This window comes from Podarcis cretensis (assembly GCF_951804945.1).
Source record: "Podarcis cretensis genome assembly, chromosome: 9".
In the NCBI taxonomy this organism is placed as follows: domain Eukaryota; kingdom Metazoa; phylum Chordata; class Lepidosauria; order Squamata; family Lacertidae; genus Podarcis; species Podarcis cretensis.
This window is the reverse complement of record NC_137178.1, coordinates 73,214,729-73,235,378: the sequence shown is the minus strand read 5'-3', so window position 1 is coordinate 73,235,378 and position 20,650 is coordinate 73,214,729. Positions and strand designations below refer to the sequence as shown.

General features: G+C 45.8%; 1 protein-coding gene and 1 long non-coding RNA gene across 4 annotated transcripts in view; both read right to left on the bottom strand.

The window, feature by feature from the left end:
- FAM184B (family with sequence similarity 184 member B) overlaps positions 1-13,584 on the bottom strand; it is a 78,325-nt gene extending 64,741 nt beyond the window's left edge. For all 3 annotated transcript variants that reach the window (XM_079991518.1, XM_079991519.1, XM_079991520.1), the window contains exon 1: positions 13,404-13,584. In XM_079991518.1, coding sequence (XP_079847644.1) covers positions 13,404-13,544 — 141 coding nt within the window. In that variant the 5' untranslated portion in view covers positions 13,545-13,584. The remainder of the gene's footprint in view (positions 1-13,403) is intronic.
- Positions 1-14,268, bottom strand: part of LOC307224693 — a 146,624-nt gene extending 132,356 nt beyond the window's left edge. Inside the window, exon 1 of the long non-coding RNA XR_013842689.1 lies at positions 13,591-14,268. This is a non-coding gene — a long non-coding RNA (uncharacterized lncRNA). The remainder of the gene's footprint in view (positions 1-13,590) is intronic.
- Positions 14,269-20,650: the final 6,382 nt, after the last annotated feature.

Here is a 20,650-nt window from a genome sequence, read left to right as displayed (position 1 = left end):
ACTAATTCCTATGCCCCACAAATAACCCAGAGATGCATTTTAAATGAAAGCACACATTCTGCTCATGTAAAAACACCAGGCAGGCCCCACAAATAACCCAGAAAGGCATTTTAAATAAAAGGACACATTCTACTCATGTAAAAACGCACTTATTCCCGGACCGTCTGTGGGCCGGATTTAGAAGGCAATTGGGCCAGATTTGGCCCCCGGGCCTTAGTTTGCCTACCCATGCACTAAACCACAGTGGACTGCCCATTTAAGGGATAGTGAAGTCAATATGGCTGGAAGTGGAAGCAGATTTTACCAGTGATATCAGGAAGGTTTGCTTAGCTAGCCCAGAGATGGAAAGAATAAGAGAGTCCCTAACAGAGAGGAATGGCAAGCTAAACTGATGGGACTATGCCAAAATGGCAAAGCTGGCTGGAAAGCTCAGAAACCAAGAAGACAAAAAAGAATGGGAATTTTAAAAAAATTATTTGAGTCCACTGCAAGCAGATGTAAACATGAGCAGGATTTTAATCTCACTTGTAATGTAACAAATACTATAGATAATATGGATGGATGCAAAATATAGATCAGGCATCCTCAAACTCGGCCCTCCAGATGTTTTGGGAAAACAGTTCTCATCATCCCTGACCACTGGTCCTGTTAGCTAGAGATGATGGGAGTTGTAGTCCCAAAACATCTGGAGGGCTGAGTTTGGGAATGCCTGAAGTAGATTATGGAACAATATGCAGTTGTAAATGATGACAACAGGACCCATGGAAGGGTTGGGGCGAAGTCGAGAGATTCAGAGCAGCAATCTCTATATATGGATATGCATTTGGATTGTTAGAAACTTATATTTGTAAAATCAAATAAAAATGCTTTTGCTTTTTGTTTTTAAAAAGGAAGGTTTTGCTTAGGTTAATTTATAAATTGTACTTACCCACCTTTCTTCCAAGGGGCCAATGGTGGCATACGGTACATCAGAGCTTTCCAAACTTTTCGTTGTTGGCGACACACTTTTTAGACGTGCATCATTTCGCGACACAGTAATACAGTTTTACTACCAAACCGGAGGTTAAACTAACCCCTTCCCAGCCCCGGAAGGAGCGCAGGCATCATTCACACAACACACCTAAACACTGCAGCCAACACACTAACATGTCACTACACACAGTTTGGAAAGCTGTGCTATCCTTTTTGTTGAGCCTCTCATCAACCTTTGTGACGGAGGTATGCCATAGACACCCATGGGGAGGTCAGATGAAAAAAGAGGATTGTGTTCTACCCTGAAATAGGTTGTGTAGACGAAGGAATTATATGCATCTTTTCTATACAAGTAAAGGCGCAGGCGCTCTCGTCATCCTGTCACTCAGAGTGCATTATAGTTGAGTGGGGATTTGAACATGAGCCAATCTAGTCCAACACTGCCTTTCCTTTCTGCCTCTTGTTGTATGAAGAAACCATTAATGAGGATACTCACAGGAAGCTGATGAATGGCTGATGTTAAAGGTAAAGGTAAAGGGACCCCTGACCATTAGGTCCAGTCGTGACTGACTCTGGGGTTGCGGGGCTCACCTTGCTTTATTGGTCGAGGGAGCCGGCGTTTGTCCACAGACAGCTTTCGGGTCATGTGGCCAGCATGACTAAGCTGCTTCTGGCAACCAGAGCAGCACACGGAAATGCTGTTTACCTTCCTGCCGCAGTGGTACCTATTTATCTACTGGCACTTTGATGTGCTTTCGAACTGCTAGGTGGGCAGGAGAAGGGACTGAACAATGGGAGCTCACCCTGTCCCGGGGATTCGAACCACCAACCTTCTGATCAGCAAGTCCTAGGCTCTGTGGTTTAACCCACAGCGCCACGCGTGTCCCTTATGGCTGATGTTAGAGGCAGGGAAAGGAAGATCTCCAAGGTAGAGACAGCAGTATTCCGGATGTGTCCAAGAAATTCCGAGCATATGGCAACCCTAGTCTTAAGAGTACAAAAACGGAAGCCTCTCTGCTGACCTTTCTAAAAGAAGATTCTATCTCACATATCTTGGTGACACTTCAGCTTTTAGTGTTCTTGTGCTCAAAACTGAAATGACAAAATACCTGCAGAAAGGATCGCAAACTTTACTAATTTAATTCTCTATTTCCTGTATAATTAACTGAACAAAAGTGGTCCACAAAGCAAAGCAGAAATGTATCGGATACCATAAACCTGATTTATAAGGGTAACTGAAGGCTCTAAGTGTAATTGCAGGAGGCTTTTGAAAGATCAATATACTACAATATAGTAAATGATGTGAAAGCACTTTTGGAGGATCCTAGAAGAGAACAAATACCAGATGATTTCCTATTTATTTTTACTCGTCCTTTAAGTCAGAACAAAAGAATTCTTAGGGAAGCTCTCAAACCTTTTTTGTATGATGAACTAAACATGTATTGATAATCATTTGTTGTCCTACACACCAGCAAAATAAATATGTGGAAATTTAAGGTTTGGGAGATGGACATGTTAACTTCACTGAAAGTTCAGTTTGAAGAGGAAATGGCTGATTAGAATTACCTCCATAAAAGAGGCAACTGAAATATTTTGCATTATTTTTGTTCTAAAGAATAAGTAATCCCATTCCAAGGAATCAGGACAGTTAACAATACAGAACAATCATTAATTAGAGAAACTGTAACTAATTTCAAGCACTGGAAATGAAGTTTTTACAGTGCTCTTTCAATAGTGTTAATTGATTATTGTTTTTATTGTTCTGTTGTATATCTTACTGTTTTAATTTACACTGTGAACTGCTCTCAGCTAAACATTATGAAGTGGCATTTAAATTTCTTAATAAAACTTGGCGTACTTCTGGACTGTCTTTTTTGGGTGAGATTCAATCACATATTGGCAAATTTAGATTGCTGCTTTCAGGCACACATTATTAAATACTGCGTCTTGATGAGTTTTCTCCCAAACAAGCTTTGATCTGAATTGGAAAAAATAATGACCTAGTTGCATTTTAAGCCAGTGTTGTGTACGCAGCCAATGTGTGGAAAGAATTGTGGCCTTAGAAGGCAATCCTGCATTATACTGACCATAGCTATCAACTTTTCCCTTTTCTTGCGAGGAATCCTATTCGGAATAAGGGAATTTCCCTTAAAAAAGGGGAAACGTTGACAGCTATGATACTGATGGACCTGGAAATAACATTCAGTGAGATAAACAAATTGTGTTTTCAAATAAATAGGCTTAGGATGTAAGGGCATGGATACTTAAAAGATGGATTTGCACAACAAATGGAAGAACTTGACATTTTCGCGATTATTCTAGACCAAAGGGAAAATCAAAAATGCAAATTATGCGCGGCTTGGTTTTCTATGTTTATGACCTAAACTCACCAAGTGTTATGCAAAGGAGATTAGTCGTGATCTGTGGTCCTCGGTGCACTTTGCCAAATTGGGGTGCCAAGCTTTCGGTTAGCTTTTCAAGTGCAGCATGCAAAGTTTGACACACAACTTCCTCTAACCACAATAAAACCCGATAATCTCATTATCCATGTACTGGTTTCTCTAATGGGTCCATAAATTATGTATTCCAAAGAATCCGGAAATTCAGAGCTCAGGAGAAAGGCAAAGATAACTTGCTTTTGAGATTCAGTTCATCTAGGAAACACACAGCCTGCTGCTTCAAGCTTCATTAGCTCCCTTATTTGTCTGCTCCTCCTTCGAAACAGCTGCAAGCGCAGAGACTTCTGCTGCTAGGCCCTGTCTGTGCATTGATATTGCCAGCACACTTGTCTTCTCTCGAATCTCTGCCTGCTCTGTGTCTTTTTCTCCGTTTTCAGCCACTTTCCTCTGCTACTGTATTTTTCGCTCTATAGGACGCACTTTTCCCCCTCCAAAAATTAAGGGGAAATGTGTGTGCGTCCTATGGAGCAAATGCAGGCTCCTTGGCTTCAGCAATAGCAACGTGAAGCCTTCGAAGCGCAGAGGGAGCGCTCCCTCCGCACTCCGGAGGCTTCAGCGATAGCCGCCTGAAGGGTTCCTTTTGCTGAAGCCGGGAGAACAAGACTCTCCCGGCTTCAGCAGAGAGGGAGAGCTGCGCAGCGCCCCTTCAGCCAAGCGGGAGGAGAAATGGAAGGGGCTCCGTTTCTCCTGCCGCTTCGCTGAAGGGGCGCTGAGCAAAGAGGGGGAGAATTTTTTTTCTTGTTCTCCCCCTCTAAAACAAGATGCGTCCTATGGTCGGGTGCATCCTATAGAGCAAAAAATACGGTATTTACTCAGGGTCAAAACAGGTGTGGCATGAAACGTGTGAATGCATGGAAGGTGTCTTGTCTTGGACTTGTAGTGTCGGGTTTAACCCTCTGCGCCACCCACCATGTTCTGCATTGGGTCAACCACCCTTCTTCTTTCCCTCCCCAGAAGCACCAGTGACCTGCTGTGCTGGGAAGCTAGGAGAACAATGGCACCCCACCTGTGGTACCTCACAGCCACTACTGTGATGACATATGTGTTATTGGACTGGGATGGTGTGGGATGTATCATCACTGAAGCAGCCAAATACAACATTTCCTGTTGCCCAGAGTGGACACACAGGGGAATGTTGTTCCAGACATGGAGGACTTTCATTCCTGCTCTGGAGCATCTGCCCCCTGTGTGTGGCCAGGTAGATGGGCGTGACCCTGGCAAACCCTATAAAAGGGCTAGTCACACAGCCATCTTCTTCTTTTGCCATCCTCCTCTCTGCTGGCTCTTAGCCAGCAGCACGTGGCTCAGGCTTACAGAGGATGGAAGTCACAAGGTAGAAAGTCTGAGGCCCGGCTCAGACTTCTTTTCTCTACAAATGAAACTGTAACCACAAGATTAAAGCCTGCCTTCAGAATACAGTGGTAAAAGGTAAAGGTAAAGGGGCCCCTGACCATTACGTCCAGTCGTGGCCGACTCTGGGGTTGCGGCACTCATCTCACTTTATTGGCCGAGGGAGCCAGCGTACAGCTTCCGGGTCATGTGGCCAGCATAACTAAGCCGCTTCTGGCGAACCAGAGCAGAGCACGGAAACGCCGTTTACTTTTCCACCGGAGCGGTACCTATTTATCTACTTGCACTTTGAGATGCTTCGCCACTCACGCATGCGCACAAGTGCCAAATCGCGCCGTGAACCTGAGCAGATACAGCGCTTCAGGTTGCGCTTTTTTCCTGTTGCGAATGGGCCTCCGGAACGGATCCCGTTCACAACCAGAGGTACCATTGTAATTTCTTGGAGTTGCCCTGGTCCTGAAATCTGCCCTGGAGTAGGTTAAAATTCCCACAGATTGAAGAACATCCAGGAATATCCTGGTCAGTGCTTCTGTGGGACCTTCTGCTGCCTAGCAAGGCCCTCCGCCATCATAGATATATATCATGATATAGCAAGATATTTAGCTGGTAGTATATCTTGAAGCTGAAAACGGGCTATTGCCCAGCCCCAATTTCCACTATTGATTATATTGTACTACTGCACTGATAGCTTTACGTGTTAACCAGCTTATTCCTGAAAATTGCAGGGTGTGTGTCTGTGTGTTTCCTTTAGAAGTTTTAGCTTTCCTTGCTTGCTGACAACTGTTATGTGTTTTGGCAGTTGGACAGATGGTTGTTCACAGAAGGTGGCACAGTTCTACTGAATGAGTCTTGGGCAGATGGAGGTATAGGAAAAGCAGACAAGGAAAAGGAGATCTAAATTGGGGTGGGGATTGAGATACTGCAAATTAATTAATAAAGCTGCAAGCATGAGGAGCACCTGTCTCCCAAAACACACCTGCCTGGAAGTGCCACTAGGTACAGTGGTACCTCGGGTTAAGAACTTAATTCGTTCCAGAGGTCTGTTCTTAACCTGAAACTGTTCTTAACCTGAAGCACCACTTTAGCTAATGGGGCCTTCTGCTGCCGCCGCACGATTTCTGTTCTCATCCTGAAGCAAATAGTACCCGAGGTACTATTTCTGGATTAGCGGAGTCTGTAACCTGAAGCATCTGTAACCTGAGGTACCACTGTATTATGGGCAGGGAGCTCTGGTGAAGAAGAAGACGAAGACGAAGACAAAGAAGAAGAAGAGGAGGAGGAGGAGGAGGAGGAGGAGGAGGAGGAGGAGGAGGAGGAGGAAGAGTTTGGATTTGATATCCTGTTTTATCACTACCCTAAGGAGTCTCAAAGCGGCTAAAATTCTCCTTTCCCTCCCTCCCCCACAACAAACACTCTGTGAGGTGAGTGAGGCTGAGAGACTTCAGAGAAGTGTGACTGGCCCAAGGTCACCCAGCAGCTGCATGTGGAGGAGCGGGGAATCGAACCCAGTTCACCAGATTATGAGTCCCCTGCTCTTAACCACTACACCACACTGGCTTATTTTACACATTTCCTACTCTCTTCCCAGGTGCCCTGCTTAGTAGTTTGCTGGCTTTTGATATTTGCACTTGAGGATGGCCAAAGAGACAGAAGAGGGATTCTGTTAGTCTCACCCACTGTACAATAGTCTCCTTGCCTGAGCCTGGGACTTACTGTTTCAGGGCAGTTCAGCATCCATACTTTTCAACTAAGCTACATTTTACTGCCTGTGCAACCTTTCTGACTAATGTATGGAAAAGCACATAAACCTGACCTTTGGAGTGTTTGTAAGTAAACCATCTTTTAACTTACCAAATGTGTGGTATTTTCGTATTCTGGGGGAGAAAGGAAACTTTGGAAGGAGCTTGGAAGGGCATCTTCTAAAGGTCTAACAGCCTATATTTCCATGCTTTGCTTTGATGCATATTTTATGGGTTTTAAATTTCTGCTGGAGTTCTCTCACCAAAGAGTACTTGCCCAAAACTTGGATCTTGGCATCCAGGAATTATGCTTTCTATACTTCGTTTTGCACCAGCACCATGTTGACAAAGAAATGTTATCACATGGGAAATCTCAGCAAGGTGAAGGCTAAAAAAATGCTGCAACGAAGAGTTTTGATTACTCTAGAATAAATTGTGGTGGGCATGGCATTGCTGTTTCAGATGTGACTGCCTTTCTATGTGTGGTTGCTACTGCTGTTCCCTTTAAAGCAGCTGTGGTCGTGAAGAAGGCTCTAATTTGGATCAGGGCCATAGCTGTCAATGTTTTCCTTTTTTTAAGGGAAATTCCCTTATTCCGAATAGGATTCCTTGCAAGAAAAGGGAAAAGTTGACAGCTATGATCAGGGCAAGGGTGCCCTACCTGTCTCAACCCTACTCTGCCTTCAGTGCCAAGATTTTGTCCCTCCATAACAAAAAATGTGATTTTAGCTAAATTTATACACACACTCATCCTGATGGAAGCATTGAGTTAGGCTATCTGCTTCCAAACTCGCCTTATAGTCTGGTGAACGAGGCACCAGGATGCAGGTTTATAATGAAATTAATACTTCACCCGGCCAATCTGACATCCTTTAAAATATCCCATTGGTAGTTATTAATAGCTGTCACTGATCCTGTGTGACATTTTCGATTACAGCCTTCCTCCCATGGAATCTCAAAGGCCTTTACAGATATCCTAGCAAAATGCCTAGCAGGTGGGGTTTTTACAAAGGGAAGGGTTGCATATCCTATGAAGTACATCACAGTTCTGCACAACCAACATAGAAGGACACATTGCCTTCCTTTTGGGGATCTCTCTCAGCAGGTATCCAGGCCATCGAGTATCAGGGAAGCAGGAAGTTTCCCTCCCAAATGCATTGCTTAAAGTTTCATTGGGATGCGGGTGGCGCTGTGGGTTAAACCACAGAGCCTAGGACTTGCCGATCGGTGGTTCTAATTCCTGCGACGGGGTGAGCTCCCTTTGCTCGGTCCCAGCTCCTGCCAACCTAGCAGTTCGAAAGCACATCAAAGTGAAAGTAGATAAATAGGTACCACTTTGGCGGGAAGGTAAACGGTGTTTCCGTGTGCTGCTCTGGTTCGCTAGAAGCAGCTTAGTCATGCTGGCCACATGACCCAGAAGCTGTACACCAGCTCCCTCGGCCAATAAAGTGAGATGAGCGCCGCAACCTCAGAGTCGGCCACGACTGGACCTAATGGTCAGGGGTCCCTTTACCTTTAAGGTTTCATTGAGAGTGTCTGCTTGGTCAAAATGTTTACTTGAAATGTGACGATTCCTCTTGTTCTGTGTTCCTCCTGCTGGGTAGCTACTAGGGAAATGGACTTTTCAGTGGTGGCACCCTGGCTACCTAATGCCTTCCCAGGAGAGGCTTTGCAGGTGCCTAGCCAGGCGCCATTTTGGCACCAGGTGAAAACCAGGCATTTTAATCTCTGCTACCTTTAATCTATTTTATCTTTGCCAAATGTTTTTTAAATTCTGTTTATGATCTATTGTGTTTGTTTTATTGTATGCTTTACTCATTTTTAACTTTAAGAAGACACGAATCCTTCTGGATCAGACCAAGGCCTACTAGTCCACCATTTTATTTCCTACAGTGGCCAACCAGATGCCTCTCCCACAACACAACTGGCCTGTCCCACCAGTGATATTTTTCTAGAAAAAGAAGTGCCCAAACTCACAATGAATGTCTGCCATGTTCTCTTAGAATGGCATTGGAACCCACCTGAGAGGTGCCAGAACTGAGTTCTGGTGAGTTCTGGCTGAAAAGATGTCCTGATTTTAACCTGTTTTAGTATTTTAACTTCTGTGCGGCTGTTAATTTTTCTTGTTTTATCTTCTTGTAAACAGTTGGAGGCTTGTTTGTTTTTTATGCAATAAAAATATGAATTACTGCACTTACTTAATGGTGCTGGCAACAAAAAGAACCCAGTAGTTATCGCTCATATTCATTCTGACCTGGGTTGTGCCATGAGTGAGCACAGTGCGTCTAAGTACACGGCACAAGTGTCACTTGTTGTGAGTGATATTGACAAGGGCCTTGGAGGAGTTTGAATGACGTGTTTGCTTGAACCTTGCCAGCCATGTCTGCTTACTGGTACGTCTTGCTGCCTCCAAACCAGGGAACTATGGTCTCCAGTTTTAATCCCAAATAGGGTCTGAAGTTGTTTTCATACTGTGCCTTGGTAGCCTGGCTTGTTCTGAAGCTGATAGCCATACATTCCCAGTTCAGATGAAACATGAAACTGTGGTTAATTAGAGGCTTCCTAGTTTAACCTAGTGCTTGCCGATGGGAAGGTTGGCGGTTCGAATCCCCGCGACGGCGTGAGCTCCCATTGCATGGTCCCAGCTCCTGCCAACCTAGCAGTTCGAAAGCACATCAAAGTGCAAGTAGATAAATAGGTACCGCTCTGGTGGGAAGGTAAATGGCGTTTCCATGCACTACTCTGGTTTCGTCAGAAGCAGCTTAGTCATGCTGGCCACATGACCCAGAAAAGCTATCTGTGGACAAACGTCGGCTCCCTTGGCCAGTAAAGCGAGATGAGTGCCGCAACCCCAGAGTCATTTGTGACTGGACTTAACTGTCAGGGGTCCTTTACTTTTAAAGCTAAAGGGACCCCTGACCATTAGGTCCAGTCGTGGCTGACTCTGGGGTTGGGGCTCTCAACTTGCTTTATTGGCCGAGGGAGCCGGCGTACAGCTTCTGGCTCATGTGGCCAGCATGACTAAGCTGCTTCTGGTGAACCAGAGCAGCACACGGAAATGCCATTTACCTTCCCACCGGAGCGGTACCTATTTATCTACTTGCACTTTGATGTGCTTTCGAACTGCTAGGTGGGCAGGAGCAGGGACCGAGCAATGGGAGCTCACCCTGTCGCGGGGATTTGAACCGCCAACCTTCTGATCGGCAAGTCCTAGGCTCTGTGGTTTAACCCACAGCACCACCCGTGTCCCTTTACCTTTAGTTTAACCACAGCATGTGGTGAAAGGGCTGAATGGTGGGTAAAAGGCCACACTTTCTAGGCACTTTATAGATCTGTGTTTTAAAGCGCCATGTCCAGCTGCTTCCCTTAGAACGGTAATGTGTTCTTTACAGACCTATAAACTTTAACTAACCGTGTATTTGGCCTTTTAGCTCATGTTTCCTGTAGAATCAAGGTTTATTCATGTGTGAAGTTTGTGCATCCATGCATATAGATGGAACTATTACAAAATACATACTTGGTTTTCTGAAAATGTATAAAAACTCACTCGTGTATACATTTCTACGTACTGTGTATTATCCATGCACAAAACACATGGTTTGTCATTATTAAGGCATGAGTGGAAATCACAAGCAGCAGATCGCAGAAGTATGCGATGTTCATATCCCTGAGCCGTAAGCATCTAAATAGGGTTGTTGTTTTCACTTTTGCATATTCATGACAAAATCTAAACTTAAGAATAGAGTTGCTTGTGTGGAAATTACAGGTCACGTACTACCTACAGACCATCAATAGTAAAAAGCTCCTTTTAAAACTGATCACAAGCAGCTAAATTATATGTTGTGTGTAATTAAATGTTGTGTAACATAACTGAAAACCTTCCTATGTCCCATCAATTGCAGAGTATGGGATATGGTTCTTAGGGTGTGGGGAAAAGTAACTAAGTAGTATGAACATCAAAATGGCTACAAAAATGTAACAATTGTTTTTAGTCCCATTTCTAGCACACCCAGACCAAAATGAGTACAGTCGTACCTTGGTTTTCAAACAGCTTAGTTCTCGAATGTTTTGGCTCCTGAATGCCGCAAACCCGGAAGTGACTGTTCCGGTTTGTGAACTATTTTTGGAAGCCGACAGGGCTTCCGTGGCTTCTGATTGGCTGTAGGAGCTTCCTGCAGCCAATTAGAAGCTGCTCTTTGGTTTCCGAATGTTTTGGAAGTCGAGCGGACTTCTGGAACGGATTCCGTTCGACTTCCAAGGTACGACTGTATTCAGTAGGGAGGTCAGAGCTATGTGGTATATAAAAACACTTGCATGCTACAAGGTTGCTGTTAGCAAGATTGTGTATCCATGGCTGAATTAATTGACAGGTATATTTTATTTTCTACTGAGATGAAGAGACAAGGTTTCAATGGCACCCATGTGGAATTTTTGGAGAGGAGATGGTATGGGATGAAAAGGTCAAACCACTCTTCCTTCATGCTGAAATCTTGATATTCATCCTCACAAATGCTATTTCTATTAAAATGCAAGAAGCCCAAGGGGATCTCAAATGGTAAATGTATCCTTTAGTCTGGTTCACTGAGCAGTTGAATTTCACTTACGGGAGTTAGAACCCACAAGTAAGCATAGAATTAAAGGATAGGCTGACAAAATATTTGAAATGTGCTGATCTTGTTCAGTTCCATATTCAGGCAGAAACTACCATCCACAAACCAGATCTATTAAGTTAATTAGCATGGACTATAATCAAGCAATATTATCCTAAGCAGAAACAGCAAGGCTAAGCATTTTTTTAAAAATTTTTTTTGGGAAAGTAGATAAATTTGAGGGGCAGTGCAAAAAAAAAAAAATAGAAAACACAATTTTTTTTTTACAACTGATATATTAATTATACTTTGCATTGAGCTAGGAAACAAATAAAATGATGGGAGAGAGGAAGGCTATCCACTATAATATACTATATTAACTAAATGTCCAGTAAAAAAACTAAATGACTATTTTCAGTTCACAAATGTCTTGCAAGAAGTGCAACATATTAAAATGGTAGCATCTCCTTCAGGACACTCCCAAATCCCTGTGCTAAAATAGCATACTTTATTCACATAGGGTGAGGCAATTTATGTATTTAGTGGTATCTATGCCCAGGACCAACTCCTCTCCACCAAGAACCAGAACTGTTGCTGTGGAGATGACAAGATCTCACTGCTCAGAATCCTGCTCAGAATCTATTGTGCAAAATCGGAATGAAACCGAAACACCAAAAGAAAACCCTGCTATTTTCAATTCTCAAGTTTTCTTCTCCACCACCGAAAGATTCACTTCTTGATGTGTTAGGCTGCAAGCATTGGGCCAATAAGAAGATACAGCTGCATCACTCTGCCTGTCCTGCTGCCCTCACCAAGCCTCTGAGAAAGTTCGCTGCTATCATCTGCCACCAGGGCCGGTCCAAGACATTTGGGCACTTGAGGCAACAACCCCCAAAATGGTGCCCCCTCCTTGCCAGGGAGAAAGGGATGAGTAAATCTCTACATTATGCATGAGTGGACAAGAAAGACTGATGTTGGGATCTGCTGCCCCTAGGGGTCCTGCCGCCTGAAGCGGTCACCTCACCGGGCCCCTTGGGTGGGCCGGCCCTGTGGCCACCTTGAAAACCTACTACGTTGCTTCACCCTGGAACAGAATACAGTGGTACCTCGGGTTAAGAACTTAATTCGTTCTAGAGGTCTGTTCTTAACCTGAAACTGTTCTTAACCTGAAGCACCACTTTAGCTAATGGGGCCTCCCGCTGCCGCTGTGCCGCCGCTGCATGATTTCTGTTCTCATCTTGAAGCAAAGTACTTAACCTGAGGTACTATTTCTGGGTTAGCAGAGTCTGTAACCTGAAGCGTATGTAACCCAAGGTACCACTGTACAAGACGCAGCTGAGCAGCATTCCAGTACAGTGGTACCTCAGGTTACATACGCTTCAGGTTACAGACTCCGCTAACTGAGAAATATTACCTCGGATTAAGTACAGTACTTTGCTTCAGGATGAGAACAGAAATCAGGCTCCGGGGGCGAAACAGCAGCAGGAGGCCCCATTAGCTAAAGTGGTGCTTCAGGTTAAGAACGGACCTCTGGAACGAATTAAGTTCTTAACCCGAGGTACCACTGTATTTCTATTAAACATTCTATTTCCTCATTTGCGCCCTTATCCCCCACTGAAAGGACAAGCTCTCCGTTCTCTCCACGACAGCTACAGGTTTGCAGGCAACATCCAATATTAGCACTGCAAAAAAAGAGAGAGCAAAACTTCCCTGGCGGTTTGTTGGAGATCGACTCCACCACGTCGTTAAAAGCAGGGCTAATTTCATCATGCAACCTGCAACCAGCGCTGGCTGCTGTTTTCCCCCCATTGTTTTAAATCGCTAGACTAGAGAGGATGGAAGCGGTCAGGCGTCCAAGACGGCCCGATCTGTTCCATCCCAAGGGGGAAATCACAAGACTCTTGGAGAGAGTTGAGGAGGTACCCCTGGGGTCATCTAGTCCAACCCGCTGCCATGCAAGGATCCCTCTCTGTCTCTCGAACCCACGACCCTGCGATGAAGAGTCTCGCGCTCCACCGACGGAAACGAAAGTTTCTAGGCGTTTCCCTTCCTTGGGAGATGGGAAGGACGCGTAAACTTCTCCTTGCCTGCAGTAGCAGCTGCCAGCGACCCTCAACACCCACCCACCAGTGGCGTAGCGTGGGTTGTCAGCACCCGGGGACCTGGGGCTAGGCAAGTAATTTGCGCCCCCTAACCCTAACCCCCAGATGTTGCGCCCGGTGCGGCCGGGCCCCCCTGCACCCCCCACGCTACGCCACTGCCACCCACCCCGTATTGTATTGTATTTATTTTACCTTGGTGAGCTGGGCGATCTTCTTACACATTTTCACCTGCAGGTCCGGGTCGCTTTCCTCCGACGCGCTGCGCGCAGGACGCGCTCCCGGAGCCCCGTTGCAAGTCCGGGGCTGGGGGTTTTGGCTGGCGCCGGAAGCCATCGGGGAAAAAATATCTCCGCGTGCTGCGATCGCCTTGTCGTGCCACACACACAAACAAACACACACACACACACACACACACACACAGCCTTCCCTCGCTAGCTAGAAAATAAAAGAAACACGGGGAGCCCTCAATTTCCAATTGCGCCTGGCATGCCGGCTAAGCTTCCCTGCTGCGCCCGATCCACAACACAAGGAAGCCGCGCGCAAGGAGAAGGCGAGCCCGTTGATCATGGCCCTCCCCTCTCGGCGAAGGGATCGTCCTCCGCCCCCGAGAGACGAGACCACGCGGGCGGGATGCTGCGCATTCCCCGGCGGAGACGCCAAGCCGCTTGCCCGCCCCCGGAGAAGAAGGAGCGAAAAAAGGATGCAGCCGCGCCGGATTAAACCCGGGAGAGAGTGAGTTTGTCTGGCGCAGCGTCCCGCTTCGACAGTGACCGGGCGGAGACGTCCAGGGCGAGCCAGGATCCTGCCCACCCCGCTTGGGTTCCCAGCAGCACCCCTCCTCCAACGCCTCCGCGCGCCGAGGTTGCCTACGGCTTGGTGATGCGCTCCCTGGATCTCGGCCTTTTCTGCCTCCTCGGAAGCTGCTGGGCAACTTCTGGCAGCAAATGATCCCATCACTTTAATAGCGCAGGGGAGAGACACTCTCAGCAGCAGGCAAGCAAAAATGCAGCCAAATGAGACTGTGGGTTTGGGGCTTGGCTACCAATTGGTGGATGGGACGCGGGTGGCGCTGTGGGTCAAACCACAGAGCCTAGGACTTGCTGATCAGAAGGTCAGCGGTTCGAATCCCCGCGACGGGGTGAGCTCCCGTTGCTCAGTCCCAGCTCCTGCCAACCTAGCAGTTCGAAAGCACGTCAAGGTGCAAGTAGATAAATAGGTACCGCTCCGGTGGGAAGGTAAACGGCATTTCCGTGCACTGCCTGGTTCGCCAGAAGCAGCTTAGTCATGTTGGCCACATGAGCAATACGCCGGCTCCCTCGGCCAGTAAAGCAAGACAAGCGCCACAACCCCAGAGTGTCACGACTGGACCTAATGGTCAGGGGTCCCTTTACCTTTACCAATTGGTGGTATTCAGGACAATATAAGGGAGCGGGTGGTGCTGTGGTCTAAACCACTGAGCCTCTTGGGCTTGCTGATTGGAAGGTTGGCAGTTCAAATCCCCGCAACAGAGTGAGCTCCCGTTGTTCTGTCCCAGCTCCTGCCAACCTAGCAGTTCGAAAGCACGCCCGTGCAAGTAGATAAATAGGTACCGCTGCAGCGGGAAGGTAAATGGCTTTGGGTGCGCTCTGGCTTCCGCCATGGTGTTCCGTTGTGCCAGAACTGGTTTAGTCTTTCTGGGCACATGACCTGGAAAGCTGTCTGTGGGCAAATGCCGGCTCCCTCAGCCTGCAGCAAGATGGAACACCACATTCCATAGTCGCCTTTGAATGGGGGGTCCTTTACCATCGCCACCGCAACACCTTGAAGGGTGCCATTACAGCCTCGCAGGCTGCCACCTGCCACGAGGACTCACAGGCCACCATCACCAGGCCTTGCAGGTTGTTGCTGCTACTGCCAACACGTACTGCGGTTATGGCAAGCTGTTTCTGCCACTACTGCTTCTGCATCCTAGCAAGCTTCTGCCTGGCAGTCCCAGATTATTTGTGTTCACTATGACTTATCGCTGTCCTTTGGATTGTCCTGAACACCACCATTTGGTAAAGGTGCCTTTGGTAAAGGGACCCCTGACCATTAGGTCCAGTCGTGACTCATCTCGCTTTATTGGCCGAGGGAGCCGGCGTATTGCTTCCGAGTCATGTGGCCAACATGACTAAGTTGCTTCTGGTGAACCAGAACAGCGCACGGAAACTCTGTTTACCTTCCCGCCGGAGCGGTACCTATTTATCTACTTGCACCTTGACGTGCTTTCGAACTGCTAGGTTGGCAGGATCAGGGACCGAGCAACGGGAGCTCACCCCGTCGCGGGGATTCGAACCGCCGACCTTCTGATCGGCAAGTCCTAAGCTCTGTGGTTTAACCCACAGTGCCACCCACATCCCTTACCATTTGGTAGCCAAGCCCAAAACCAAAGTCCTGTTTCGATGCATTTTGGCTTGCCTGCTGATGAAACTGAGTGTGTGATGATTGATAATATTGTCATTTATCCATTTTAGACCCCCAAGTAGTTGCAGTTGCCAGGACGTTGTCCTGTTCGCCTCTGTACAGTTCCATCCTTATTTCAGACATTGTCATAGATTGCAATATTTAACTGGTGATAACATTGCAGTGTTTAGCTGCTGAGTTACTGCGATGTTGAAACCCAGATATCGCCTAGCCCTTACACACACTGTGATGCGCAATATATTGCCAGCTCAAATATTATGAATCAGTTATCATGATATGAACTTCAAACCGGTGCTGGACGATATATTGATATATTGCCCAGCATAGAATTGTGGCGTTGGAAGGGACCCTGAGGGTCATCTAGTCTAGCCCCCTGCAATGAAGGGGTCTTTTACTCGAACCCACAACCAACTGAGCTACCCTGGAAATGAATGTTGTTTAGAAAAAGAGAGAAGGTTGCACGTGTTTGAGAATTTAACATTTTAAAAATAAAAATGCCAACGGTCTTTTTAAGCAAAAAGCGCTTTATTTATTTTGGAGGCGGGCTGGATTTTCCACAATAAGGAACTCAGGTGTGCAGGAAAAACACCCCCCCCCCAAGACTGGAGGATGTGAAGGTTAATGTCCATGCATCACTTTTGTCTGCAATTGTTCAGCAGTCAATGGATTCCAACAGAAGTCCCAATGGAAAATTCACGGCTGCCACATTGTCAAGTTCTTACCAGCATCGTGGACGGTTGCAGTCCCATGCGCATCTATGTGGGCAATCTACTGCAGTGACCTCTGTACAACTTATTCCCACTATACACATGTAGGATTGGGTGGCATAGTGGCCAACCAGTACACCCACGCACCCACCTCATGCAAATTTTCTCGGAAATAGTTTCCGAGTTCATTGAACACATGCTGTAGTAAATGTGCACAAAACGTCAACTTCAAAGGAAGTTTTACCTGTCCCATGTTACAGAAAGAACAAGAAAATTGGTCAGCGGGGTGGGTAAAGGTAAAGGGACCCCTGAGCGTTAGGTCCAGTCGCAGACGACTCTGGGGTTGCGGCGCTCATCTCGCTTTATTGGCCGAGGGAGCCGGCGTACAGCTTCCGGGTCATGTGACCAGCATGGCGAACCAGAGCAGCGCACGGAAAAGCAGGGTGGGTAAGTGGATCTAATGCCTAGCTGGAACCCTGTATAATAGAGGAGCGATTTAGCCTTTCAAACAATATAAATTTCAAGCGAAAAATGTTTGGGCATATGGCACGCCCCTCCCCACTTGGGAGGAAGTGTTGCTCAATAGTACACATTTTCCAGGTGTTGCTCAAATAATGGCACCTTGGATCACATGAGGATTTTGGTCTTTCATGTTTAGCAAATCAGAGGTACGACTGAGAAGTGGCGAACCGCTTTGCAATAAATAATAGCACAGCCTTGCAAATGCCCATGATAATTGCTATCCCACAACACTTTTGTAAGCCTGCCTACATGCGTGTATAATAGTCACTATGAATTTCCCCTATCCTGTTCCCCGCTGGTGACCAAATGAATGCCAGTTTATAAGTCGGAAACAATATTTCAATTATTTTTATGCAGTTATACCATAATAACCATTTATATTATTTTCTAAAACGAAGTCCAAAACTATTGTTACAAGTTTTGAGGGGGTCAGTCTGGATGATGTGCTGAGTTCCTTCCAATCAAAATAGGAACTGAATAAAACAAGGAACCACCTTTTCAAACAGAATTAACTTTTAGCCAGTGAGCAGTGTGAGTGGCCTCTTGGTCTCTAATGTCTGCTGCCCTTGTTGCTTTCACACTGTGTTGTATTCTTAATTTACTGTTATTAGATGCCCCTGAGAAAGACTTTTTGCTGAAATATGATGGGCAGTGCATTTGAATCCATAAACTATCCCTCTGGCAGTTGGGGGCTTCTTTGCCTTTTGAATCTCTGGCCAAATTATTTCTTCCCTTCCCACTTTATTCCTGTTTGCTTTGGTTTACACCTTCACACCTCAGCTCTTTTAACCATTACAACATTTGCCTCCAAATATTTACCAATCTCCAAATATTTACACCCCAGTGCTGAGTAACTGACCTCTGCATACTTTGAATGACCAGGCAGGGTTTCATTTCAGAGCACATAGCCCCATATAGTTCTCCTTTTTTGCTTTGTCTGTATTTGACAGTGTTCTGTGAATGCAATCTAAAATATTATTTAAAACTTGTAAGGTTGTAGCTTGTAGTGATACTCCCACACCACTCTGTCCTTGGCTAGATTTACTCACTCACTGTGGGCTGTAAAATGCATTAATTCTTGCAAAACTACGTGAAATCCAAACTGGATCCTAATTGGCTTCTTCAATGGGAAGCCAGGGGATTACAAGATCCAGAGTTTATTTTGAATACGAAGGAGACTTCTGCTGCTGTAACTGCATGCATCTGCAACAGTGGAAAGAATAAATATAGCAGATAACCAGAGTCAAAGGAATGTTGGCAGCAGTTTGCCATATCTTAGTATCAGAGGCACATATACATTCCTGAAAATTATGGCTCAATAACGGTAATGGAAACCCAGTTTGATTAAAGAGTAGAAAATTACATTTCATAAAGCTTCCCATTAACTGATTAACATTAGGACAGGCATAAAGCTACCACTGTTCCATGAGTAATTTAAATAATGTTAAGATGGGAAGGATGGAGAAATAATGAAAGGGAGACTGGCAAAGGAGACGTAAGAAAGAGGTAAGCTGCAGGGAGGAAGTAAGAAAATTCTGGGAGTTTTTGACAGAGAGGTCACTCCTAAGAGATTAACAGAGCGTGTGGGGAGTGTTTGCATCTCAGCCCCTCAATGAGAGGGGGAAATAGTTTACTGTGGTAGCAGTTTGGTTCAGCTGTTCCTAAGATTACATGCTCTGATAACTGGACATTTGTGGTATAAGTGTAGGATGAGCGTGGTGTGGGGGTATTGGTATCATGTTGCAAGTTATTTCTGGGAGGGGAAGTTGCAACATGGTGAATGGCAGGGATCAGAAAAACCGGGGTGGGGGGGGTGGGGGTGGGGTGGTAGCTGCAGGCCATTCTCTCTACTGATCCAAATTTGCAAGTGACTGGTGGCTACAGAGGCTGCAAGCCTGCTGGTGTTGGTGCTCAATGCCAGGTCAGTACATAATACGACCAACCAAACCCACGATTTAATTGCAGGTGAGGAAGCTGGCTTGCATAACTGAGACCTGGGTGGGTGAATTTGGTGGCACCTCCCTTTCATTGCCCAGTAACATAGCTGTCAACTTTCCCCTTTTTAAAAGGGAAATTCCCTTATTCCGAATAGGATTTCTCGCAAGAAAAGGGAAAAGTTGACAGCTATGCCCAGGAAGGACTTTAAAAAGGAAAAGAGACCCCTGACCATTAGGTCCAGTTGTGGCCGACTCTGGGGTTGCGGCGCTCATCTCGCTTTATTGTGTAAAGGTCACAGCCCAAAATGTATCTGCCTGGGTTTGCATATTTGTGTCAATAAAAGGAGGCTCCACAGAGCTGGCCGGCAGCTTGTGTGCAGCTCACCTGCATTATCAATTCCTACCTCATGTCTGTTACTTCATCCCATTGTGCCAGAAGTGGTTTAGTCATGCTGGCCACATGACCCAGAAAGCTGTCTGTGGACAAACGCTGGATCCCTCGGCCTGAAAGCGAGATGAGCGCTGTAACCCCATAATCACCTTTGACCATCCAGGGGTCCTTTACCTTTTTCTTTTTCTTTTTACCTTATCAGCTTTTAGTAACAGGAGCTTTTTTCATTGATGTTTGTCTGCTGAGATACAAGAGCCCCCATCTGCATAGAACTGCAATAGTTTTGAAGGTGCACTCGTTTACACAAGCATTTGCTCAGTCTCCTGACCCAACTTTCCTGCTTTAATTGCTATGTTCCTTTTAATGGGAATGTTTTATTGCATATTTTAATCACAGAAGTTTAATTTTGTTTGTTTAATCATGTATTATTATTATGGTGTATTTTGTTATTATTCTGTATTTTAACGATGCTGTGCCATTGCTTTTATGTTTTTGTAAACCGCTTAGGAGCCATCTGGGTATTTAGTGGTATATACATTAATTAGCTAGTTAAAGGTAAAGGGATCCCTGACCATTTGGTCCAGTAGCAAACGACTCTGGGGTTGTGGCGCTCATCTCGCTTTACTGGCCGAGGGACCCGGTGTACAGCTTCTGGGTCATATGGCCAGCATGACTAAGCCGCTTCTGGTGAAACCAGAGCAGTGAACGGAAACACTGTTTACCTTCCCGCCGGAGTGGTACCTATTTATCTACTTGCACTTTCACATGCTTTTGAACTGCTAGGTTGGCAGGAGCAGGGACCAAGCAATGGGAGCTCAACCCATTGCGGGGATTCGAACCGCTGACCTTCTGATCGGCAAGTCTTAGGCTCAGTGGTTTAGACCACAGCGCCACCCGCATCCCAATTAGTTAAAATAATATATGTATAGATTTGTACTTTTGATAGGATGTTTGCCACAAAGCAATGATGTGATCCAAACATGCCTGATTGAGAACTCTTAACATAGCATAAATATTATTTGTGCTTGTATGTAATTTGCCTGGCTTGCTTCCTAATGCATATATGAACTGTCCATTCGGAAATGCTGTATCTAAAAAAAGAAGGGGAAAAAGAGCGCACCGGGAGATATATTGCAGTATTTGGTAAGCCTGGCTTTGATCCACAGCCATTTTGTCTACCTGACTGATTAAGAGGTCAGCAAACAATACAGTGGTGCCTCGCAAGATGAAATTAATTCGTTCCGCGAGTTTTTTGTCTTGCGATTTTTTCATCTTGGGAAGCACGGACTTTGGAAAAGCTTCAAAAATCACCAAAGTCTTCAAAAACCTCAAAAAAGGCTACCACACTGCATGCTATGAGTTGCTCCTCGAAGTGAATGCACGGTTTTAAGAAAAAGGAAACAAACTTGCAAGACAAAGGAAACAAACTTGCAAGACGTT